The sequence below is a fragment of the Gossypium raimondii genome, chromosome 3, assembly GCF_025698545.1.
Source record: "Gossypium raimondii isolate GPD5lz chromosome 3, ASM2569854v1, whole genome shotgun sequence".
NCBI lineage: Eukaryota > Viridiplantae > Streptophyta > Magnoliopsida > Malvales > Malvaceae > Gossypium > Gossypium raimondii.
In genome coordinates, this window is record NC_068567.1 from 39986753 (window position 1) to 39997754 (window position 11002).

General features: G+C 34.0%; 1 protein-coding gene across 1 annotated transcript; it reads left to right on the top strand.

The window, feature by feature from the left end:
• The first annotated feature begins 8635 nt into the window (after positions 1-8635).
• On the top strand, positions 8636-9667 carry LOC105796170 (protein GOLVEN 6). Its single transcript, XM_012625770.2, has 4 exons — positions 8636-8867; positions 8960-9030; positions 9147-9213; positions 9293-9667. Exons 1-4 carry the CDS (start codon positions 8759-8761, stop codon positions 9454-9456), a joined length of 411 nt encoding a protein of 136 aa, XP_012481224.1. The 5' UTR covers positions 8636-8758; the 3' UTR covers positions 9457-9667.
• Positions 9668-11002: the final 1335 nt, after the last annotated feature.

The window sequence follows — 11002 nt, forward strand, 5'->3', positions numbered from 1 at the left end:
CAATTCTTTTGGTTGGCACCTTCTCGGTTTTGGCCAGAAAGTGTATTGGCTCTTTTACACTTTCATTCAAACACGATTTGAGCTCGATGTCAGTGATTAAATCTACTTCTACATCTGCATTTATGGTTACATCTATTTTTATATTAATTGGATTGGAGATGCCTTCGGTTATGTTCAATGTCTCCCCATGGTATTAGGTTCCAAAATTTTGCTAACTATTATCACTTAATTCAGAGTGATTGGTGATGATATTGTAGGTCTCATTATCCGAGTTGGAAGCATCGTTTCTGGCCTCTTCCAATGTACTCACAACATCTACTTGCTTTCGGTGTAATTCCTCTAATTGGTCCATCCGTTCTTGAATTCTTTCTAAGCCAGTCTGACATTCATCCGAATCAAGAGAATATGTGGATGAATAGTCTCCACATACTCGATCATAGCTTTGCTGGTTCCTGGCTTCGTTTGTCTAACATGATCTTTGATTGCTCCTATATTGCTTGTATAAATAACGATATACTTTATAATCCATGATTAACTCTAATTCTTGCTGGGCTAATTGTTCAGGCATGCCATATTCTCCGTCATAACTCCATGGGTTTGTCAAGGCTTCGTTCCTCCAACTCGATGCTTCATTAAGGTGCCCCTTATATCACAAATACATCTCTAACTCTTGCTAACTTGTACAATCTAGTTTAGGATGGTCGACAACAATACAATGGTCTTCGCGATCAGAGTTGAGAACAACATGTACGACCTCGTCCACTGGATTCATTGCTTCGCCTTTTCGTTAGAGCAGCTCTGTCATGAATAATCTTTGGTTCTCCATAATTTTTTCTTGATCGTATGCTTCTTCTTCATATACTTTGCCATCGTACTAAGAATACATCTCACATTCCTTGTCCCAACTGCTATCATCATCAATTTCATCATCCGTGATTAAATTAAATAGTCGACAGGGTATCTAAAAAAATACTTAAATAAACAAGAATAACAAAAATAATTAACACACTATCTAACTCATTTATCTTTCGACTAGCATTATTTTACAAAGCAATTAAATTAATAACAATTTTCACCGTTGAAATCCCTAACAACGACGCTATCAACTTCACAGCCTACAAACGTGCGAACGTTTAGAGTTAAAATCATGCAAATAAATATAAATTAACTGTGATATCTGCAAGCGAACAGGTCAAATTGTAATATAGAAGTATTACAACGGAACACTGATAAGTATTCCGAGGATTGTACCCAAGGGATTGTAGATTGGAGAAAGTTATTATTAAATTAATTATAGAAAATAATTACTAATCTAATCAATTTATCAGTTAGTAGTGTGAATCCAAATTGAAAGATTAATTAAACTAATTAAATTAATTACCCTAAATTAACCTAATGGAATTTCCTATTCCTAGTGTCGAAAATGTGAGCTCTCGGCCTATGATCGATTAGCAGATAGAATATTAACTTATTTTCGTGGTTGTAATTAACTTCAAAACTCAAGTTGTTATTAGTGAATTAGTTATTACCTAGATAGTATTACCTCTCAGCCTTTACTGCCTAAATAATCAACCAATACACGCTTTCCTCTTGGCCTCACTTTCCTGACTAGAATAAATACACGATTTACTCGGTAACCTCATCTCTCGATCAATTTACCTATATTACTTCCTAGGTTCGTCAAGCCTAAGGTTTAAAAGCACATGCATTCAGACCAGCTAATCATATGGTTCTTTTGTTAATTACTCCCGAAGTAGTTAATCAGTTCCCTAATCGAAGCATGCTAGATATAAATAAACCACCTAATTTATTCTAATATTCATACAAAAATTAGTTGATTAGGATAATGAAATATAAATAAAAGAACAAATGAGAGATAAAGAAATTACCGATTGATAAATATAAGCGAGGTTCGAAAGCAATCTCTGTTCGCTATCGTCTTTACATCGGAACAAGAAGAATTCGGACTATGCGAACATAAAAATAAACTAAAATAAAAAACTAAATAAAATTTTTTAAGTCTAGGTTTAACCAAGTCCAACTCTAATGGGATTATACGAGTGTTTATATAGACAAACATTAGGGCAACCATTAGGGTAAAATATTCATAAAATACCCTTGATACTAATAAAGTCATAATAAATAAACTTTATCTTCAAAATCTGTTCATGTCGCCGCTGTTGTTAGTACTTCGTCAGGATAATGTCACATCGTCGTGGCGTCGACCCTGTTTCAGCCTTAAACGCTTCGAATTTTTGTAGTGTGACACAGACCTCCTTATATAGCGATACGACCGTTGTTCCTTGCATTCTTTATCCCAAATTGGTGTCCTACACACCCAAACAACCCATTAGTCGTTCCCAAGACCCGAGTTGGCCTAACGGGTTGTCAAAATACTAAAGACTACGTACAAACACTTATTTTACAATAAAATGAATCTACGCTAAGAAATAAAAAATTACAATAAAAGATGTTAAAATGCTTAGAAAACAAACTCGTTAAGTGTCGAAAATTACCTAAACTACCACTATGATTTGTGGCAAATCAATCACGACGTGGAGGGGATGATGTCACGACGCCGACCCTAAATTTCTAAAACTTTTCATTTGGTTCTAATCCGTGCTCGAGTTAATAAAAGAGCTTTTATAAGCTCGATTAAGACTCAAATTGATTATTAATTGTAAATTGAATGTGAATGATGTTTAATAGCATGAATGATTGATTAGTTTTTGTATATTTGACTGTTATTGCTCCTACAATGGATGTAGCATTTTGTAGCTCGAACCCGACAATCAGGTCAGGCGAGGGGTGTTACGAACCATATAATGCCTATGAGAGGATATCATTTAGCCTTTATTGAGCTATGAATTCCAATATCGTAAATAAAGTCATGTCATGTAAAAGTCGTATACCCAAAGTACCAAGTTTTGGCTCCATCATCAATTGAACTTAGTCTTTCAATACATCAAAGTATATGAGTCATGGACTCATTGTTCGTTACTTAATCAAGATTGAGGTAAGCCACACTTTGAATTTCACAAAAGAATAAATCCATAAACAAATATAGGATTCATTCGAATTGAATCTTGTCTAATGTATTGTCAATCTAGACAATCACATCTATGTCTCTATCTTTTGGGAGTCATCCACTCCAATGTCTAATACGAGGTATCCTCTTGATTGGACTTAATAGATGGTATAATAGTCCTTGAATTGATTTGCTCAACTTCTATTCATTAGACTACGGACCATTTAAATTACCTATTAGTATAAGTTATCTTCTCGTATTAGGATCAGACCATGTAATGCAACTAAATACCAGTTAAACGTAAGGTGATCAGTGAGACAATATTTGCTTATACATTTTTATTTATGTGCAAAAACCATTCAAGATAAATAAAAATGATATTAATGTAAATGATGGAATTTTATTAAACATATATGTTCAAAAAATTACAAATATATATGAAGAAAAAATACACTAAGGGTACTAGATCCCAACAAGTTCCTCCCAATTTAGCATAGTGATATTGTGTAGTTGTTTGTACAATCGAGTGCTCAACATCAAGAGGCACTAAAATTTTCGCCTCATATGATGAACTAGATGGTTCTCCATGGAATCCGATACCCATAAACTCATAAAAGGAATTAGATAATGCATTAGAGTTTCTTGTGTATGTGACTAACGCCTAAGAAAATGGTCAATGTAGGTGGATACAATAGACCCATGATGCTATGAGGCTGTCATCTAACTTTTGAAATGATCCTGGTAAACATCGGATGTAATTTGGTAGAATAATGTTTGTTGAATGGATTTATTATGCTTTACATATTAGAAATGGTAAGTACATTTGGAGCTTAAGTGGCCCTCCCTTCCTCCCTCAATTAATGCAAATTTTATAAAGATGTTTATCACAAAATTGTAGCTAAGACAAAATCCCATCATCGTATTGTAACACATAGCTAGATAATAGGGACTACCATGGATTGATGCGTACCTCTACCCGTAAAAAAATAAAAATTACTAAGTATATTATTCTACCAATCTATTTTGGCTACTTCCCATTGCTTGAGCTAGGCAATTGGCCACAAATTTTTGATGGTAATCAAAGAGAAGCCCCCTCCCTCCCTAAAAAAAATTGAATCCATACAAAAAAATAGAAATATATCTTGGTTTAGCCAACAGTTGGACTTCCAACGTGTAACCATTAGAGTTGTGCCATTAACTAACCATACACTCTCTGAGTGAACAAACTATATATCCCTAATATTGTGGAAGTAAATGGTAAAAAATTATCCGACCTTTTAATGATAATAGCTTTGTCTCTTAATGTAACACCTGGCCGACGTAGTCCTAGTTGGTGGTTTGCGTGGGCTAATTATTGGCTAAGTATAAGTCAGTGATGGCAGAATGTGCCCTATTGCCAAGATAAGTTAGTGCTAGTTGTTGCGCCATGTTTGGCAGATTGTCTAGCTAACCAGGTAAGTCTATAAAGACTTGGTTGAAGGCTCGTCTTGTCATTGTTGATGTGGAGAACTCGCTAATCAACAAATTATTTTGGTGAGTTTTGTGTTGGCGAACCATTCTATTAGTATCCGTCAAGTGGTTTATTTTATTTTATATTAAGAGTCCACTAGTGGTTGATTGTTGGACCCAATAGTTTACTTTGTGAGCGCAACGGGTAAGGCCACAACTGTGGAACAATGTACTGTACTCGCTTGTGAGACGTGAGTATATTGTTTAGTTTTAGTGGGTTTCTTGTTAAGATGTACTTGGAATTGAACTAGAGTACTATAGATAACAGCTTGATGTGTTTAAGTAGTTGAATGACTTGTTTAAATGGTTGCTTATGAGTACAAGAAAAGTGTACCACTCTGATTAGTGGTAGCAGTGGTGTTTGGTAGAAAGGATTACCTATAGATTGATATGTTAGCCACCAAGGGGTGTCGAATTAGCTTTGAATTTTTAGCCAATTGTATGGGTTATTGTGGGGGTAGTTCAGACTATAAATAACAGTGTGGGTGGTGAAGTGGGGGTTCTTCTTTTCTTTCTTCCGCCTTATTTTTATTCTTGTACCCTAATAAGATGGAATAACCTCGTCAGAAAAAAGCCAGTGAGTGTCCGAATAACAAGTAAAGGCTGTGGAATGTAGTGCAAAAATTATGGTGTAACCAGCTTATTTGAGACATTCACTAAGTATCCAACTTGTGTGCGTCTTCTGTGAGTCTCTTTTGTGTCCCTGTATACTGATAGTTTATGGGTTATCATAGTTAAAGTTTATGAGTACAGATAAAACCATTTTCTCTGAAACGTGGTAAGTCGTTGCATATAATCATCTACATGTTCATATAAGTGATAAGAAATAGACATGACTTCCTTAGTGTGAAAACTAGATATTCGAATATGTCGGGGCATTGGTAGGGCATGTTAGTTTTTAACCATGTCAAAAAGCTTTGATCTTATGGGAAAACGCACATATGTTCAAAATAACGTGGACTAAGACATCTATTATGATGTGTAAATATGGGTTCCAAGGTTAGTAGAAGGAAGGGCGTGGAAAAATAGTACGAAAATGTGAATATGGATTTGTTGCATGTAATGCATGTTGTGTATATTCAAAGTGAGGTAAGAGAACGTTAAAAAGAAATGTTGATTATGCAGTTGCATTGCATGGTGTTATTGCATGATAAGTGTTAAGTCTTAATTTTACTGAATGTGTTTTGGAAGACACATATCCATCAATTGTAGTGTTTGGCATATTATATTCTCCAAATGAGAGTTAAACTTAGTAGGCGTATAGATACCAGTCAACCAGTATGTCTGGGATGATAGAATAAGTGATGGTAGCTTCTATGTCCATTCAGGTGATGTATTTGTTCTGTTGATGTTATTGAAATTGCTCTCTGAGAAAGTAGTTGCGTATTGTATTCGACAGATGATAAAGTTCGCCAGGGGATACTATCCGCCAGGGATAGGTGTCCGCCATTGTTATATGTAAGGGGGTATAAGCCTTATTTCCTCTGCGTGAAGTTTGTTGAGTTATCGTTATTTATATATGTATATATATACATTCAGTTAATCTTGTTCATGGGACTTGATTAAAAAGGGTTGAGCATTTTTATTTCTGGAGCTCACTAAGTTCTTTTGAACTTACTCCCTTTCTTTCGCTTTTCCAGGTGATACTACGGCGTAAGGGCTAGTGGAAGGGACTCAACCAGAAAATGCGACCTCTGTTGTGAGCATCGCCTATGTTTGTTTTGTAACATGCATATGTTTATTTTGGGGTGACGTGAAATATCAATCTTGTATTTTGAAACGATGTATATGTCTCTTACTATGAATATATTTTACAAATTTTTTGGCGCACCCTAAAAAGCCTTGTTTGGTGAATAATTTTGAAGTACCCTGCTTGTCAATTATGGTTCAATAATTTAAATTGTTTTATTATGTCGGATTGCAAAATGTTTTCCCACAATTTGCTAAAATATAAATTATAAAAAAATAATAAATCAAAATTAAGTTTATTTTCAGTCGTAACCCCTCAGTCCACCAACTGGGGGTTGAGGTGTTACACTCAATCTCCATGCTCAGTTAACAAGAGCTTGCAATTAATGTGACGAGAATAACTTAATATCATGTAGAAAAGAAAGGATACAACAAGCCAAAAATCCCATGACACTCAAAGCTTGTTAGTTGTAAACAGAACTTGTAAAATTGTTGATTTTGTGTATTAGATATTTGTTCAGTTGCAACTAGATGAAGTTACTACTAGTTTTAAAAGTAGAGATGGATACCAAAAATTGTTTATGCAGTTTGAGATCTCCTACATTTGTAAGGCCTTTCTTAGAGAGTAATCAAGTATAAAATCAACAAGTACAAGTTGTGGTTTAAGTTTAACTCTTTTACTAAGTTGCAACCTTACTCCCATACTTCGAACTAGACCACTCCCCCTTCAAGTCTTTCCTCTTAAAAGCTTAAATATAAATTGATGAAACAATTTAGTTTGCTTACAATTTTGTACTCCAATAAAATTCCTATTGAACAAATAAAGTGCTCTTTCACTCTTGTACAGTAAGATAAAATAAGTAGTAAACATAAAGTGACTTGTTTGAATTACAATTAGTGTGAATATCTTATCCCACAAAAGTAGCCTTTAGAGAAGTATTCAATAAAGTGCATTCATCAAAGAACTTGGATCACATTGAGAGTCTCAAATACCTCTTTGCTTGACTTATTTTTGCATGAATATCTTCAGTAATGAATTTTTAGAAATCCTCAAAAATCATAAAGTAAAAATCCAAAAAATATTATTCAAAATATGCGAACCTAAGATAAATTATAAAAGCCAACGAGATGTTTCTTAAATTTGCAACTAACATTGCATCTAACAGTTATAATTAGAATTAACGCAACTATTATGCCGTCTGGTCCTCGTAGTAGAAGTAGGAGGAGGTTGGTTGGTTATTCACTTCATCATGTGAAGGAGAGGAGTCCCAATAAGTTGAATAGGAGCTTTCCGTACAATTGCAATCTCGATCCATGGCAACAGGGTTTGGTGAGGGAGGTTTATTGATACTATTACTTGAGTCAGTAACAGAGAATGGTTTTGGCATAGGGTCTCGTGGAGTTGTATATATTTGCTCCCTATGTCCACTAGACTTCATCCTCATGGTGGGACAACTGTTGTCTGAGAGACATCCATATTATTAACTTTATTAAAAAAATATATGTAACATTTTGAAATAAAAAAAAAATACTCTTTTGGTTGTTATGTAATCAAAAAAAATTAAGGTTATAATAAACCTGAATATAAACAAAATAATTTTAACAATGTTAATATTTAAATCTAAATTTTGAAATCTGAAAAGTAAAATGATTAAATTTCTTAAAATAAAAATAAAAAGATTAAATTTTAAATTTTCAAAGAGTAACTTGTTATATGTTTTAATCATATAAAAAAATATGGCACACTTGAACAAGGCATTCACCCAATACCGAATATAACATGGCATAGGATACCATTCTGTTAAAGGGTGCTTAAGAGAAGAAAAACACTAGAGAAAAAAGGATGAAGTTAAAGGTACTTCCAAACTCCAAATTTTTTAATTCAACATTGTCATTTATTAATTGCTACACCTGAGCAATTGATATATATATTGGAGTTGATTTTGTTTATGGAGGTTGAAGTCACAGCCACAGCTGTTGATCATATATAATAAATAATAATAATTACTGTTATAGTTAAGGATTGCTATGTAGGTCAAACATTCTGGCTAGTAGAACACTTTTGTCTTCATTATTCATTTCTTCAATGATCTTTCATGGATTTACTACACCATGCACGTGTTTTGTCTTTGAAATACCAAAGCCTCACTTCCAAACAACAATATTAACATTATTTTCCTGTCTGTCTTTTACCTGTTTCCAACTACAATTTTATTTATATTATGACTAAAAAAATTTATTTGACTGCCTTATGTTTTTCCAACGAGTCACTGAATTTTTTAATTAGTTTAAGTTTTTAAATTAGTAATTAAACCACCTATATCAGGTGTGAAGCCTTTTAAAAAGGAAGTAAAATTTTCCAAGTTTTTTTTTTCCGTTTGTAATTACGTGTTTTGGGACTCTACATTTTTGTGCTTTGTGTCTGCTCTTTTTTTCTCTTTGTAAATTGGGGTTTTACTTCCATATATCCCATTCTCGGAAACATTAGAAAGCTTAATATAAACCAAAAGGACAGTTGAGAGAAAAAGTGACATGGAGCTGATAGGAGGAATCTTCATTGCTGTGTTTTGTTTTAGCTTTTTTGCACTGCAAACACCTTGTACTTCCCTGCAAATCCAGCTGCAATCATCAAGTGAACAAGGTAAAGTACAAAAATTTATGTTTCTCATGTGTCTTGTCTCTCATTTTTCATTATCTAATAATGAGTTTTAAGTGTGCTTTAATCATGAGCAGGAAAAGGAGTTGAGCTCGCCCCACCCACAGTTCAACTGCCTAGGAAACTCAGATTCGCTGAGGAAGTAGCAGTAAGAAGAATCTATCTGGAAAAAGAAATTCAATCTTAGAAATCATTAAAAAAGTTATTATCTCCCTTCTTAGACTCATCTGCAATTTCTGCTTCACTTTGTCTGTTTTGAAACAGTTACAAGGAAATGTAGCTCAAGCTCAACATTCGATTTCAAGCACCAAGAAGCTGGAAGATGTTAAAGGTCACATATCTAACTACTATAATACACCACTAGGTAAGTTATTTTTGTGTTGATAAAAAAGTGAGAATGGGGCATGCAGGCAAAGCAAAGCAGAAAGAGGAAGCAACAGTGCATGGAAATCGTGGAAGAAGGCAACAATGGAAGGAAGGAGGGCCCGACCTTTCACATTATTTGACAATGGATTATTCCAATGTAAGAAGACGACGTCCCATACATAACAAGTCCTTCCCAGTTGCTCCTTGAAACCTGTTCTGTTGATCCCCGGCCTACAGTATATATACGAGAACCAGGATCACAATTTTGTTAACCACCCCAAGAAAGAAAAGTTGTAGTACAAGTAATGGTTTTTTTTTTTTTTTTGTAATTAGGAGGAAAATGAGGAATATGTTTCTTTTGTTTCTGTTTATGGCCGACATTTCTTTTTATCCAAACAAAAGTAATAAAAAATAAGGAGAAAACCCTGAACTTGAAATTTATTAGTTATATTAGAGGCTAGTGAGTTTTGAGTTTAATTTGCATAGTTTTTACTTGGTGGTCAACCTCTAATATTTGATTTCAATTGTATTACAATTTAAATGGGTTGATTTAGTTTTAGAAAATATATTTGGTATATTGTTAGAGTAGTCTTTAAATTCCGTAATAAAGAGGATTGACAAGTGTTTTATAGAAATATAGTAAAACATTAAAATTAGATATTAAAAAAGAGATCATGCTAATTTTATTCCACAAATGATTTTAAAAATTAATATGTGTTTCTTCTTTTTAATATTTTATTTTGTCCTTATAATACACTTGTCAATCTTCTAATCTTACTTATGGAGTATAAAACTATAATATATCAAATATTTTCCCGTGATTTTTTTAGTTAAAATGAAAATTGAATAGTTGAAAATTGTTGTAATACTTTATTAGATACATGAAGGACTACTAGTATTGTTGATGCACTGGATCAACAGTTGTGAAAAGGGATGGGGTTGAGTGGTTTCATTCTCTAGGAGCAGAGAACCAAAAACATAGAGGAAGAAGAAGCCCCCTAGTCATGTGCCTTATAATTTTATTATATAGGTCGGGTAATCGGGTTGGATTCCGGGTCGGATCCCGGATCGAGTTGTAATTATTATTGAATAACAATTTGTCCCCAACCTAGTGGAAGAAGAGTTATAAAGTGACTCTTTTCAGACGATTTGACATTTATGAAGTGCGTGTAATTTGGGGCTTACCATATAGGTTTTAACTTGAAGTGATTGTTGAATAAATTTTGTTGTTTGATAGTGTGATACAAGAGTCAAAAATTGTGTTGCAGAATACTGCAAACTGTATTTCTTTAGTAACATTAGCTGTGAACGTAGGTCAACGAGTTGTTAAAAGTTGCGATCTTAAACCAGCGAACTTCTATAATATCAGCTGGGAATGTAGTTCCTCGAGCTGTTTTGGAGGTTGCAATCTTAAGTCGGCAAGCCTTTATAATATCATTTGGGAACATAAGCTCACGCTAACTGTTTTGGAGGCTATGGTATTGAACCTGCAAGCCTTAAGATGCCAACTAGGAGTGTAGGCTCGCACTAACTATTTTGGAGGTTGCAATATTAAACCTGCAAGCCTTAGGATACCAGTTGGGAGCATAGGCTCGCGCTAACTATTTTGAAGGCTACGATATTGAACCTATGAGCCTTATGATACCAGCTGGGAGTATAAGCTCACGATAACTGTTTTGAAGGTTGCGGTGTTGTACTTGAGAGTTTTAGGATATCAATTGGGAGCGTAGGCTTGCGCTAACTATTTTAGAGGC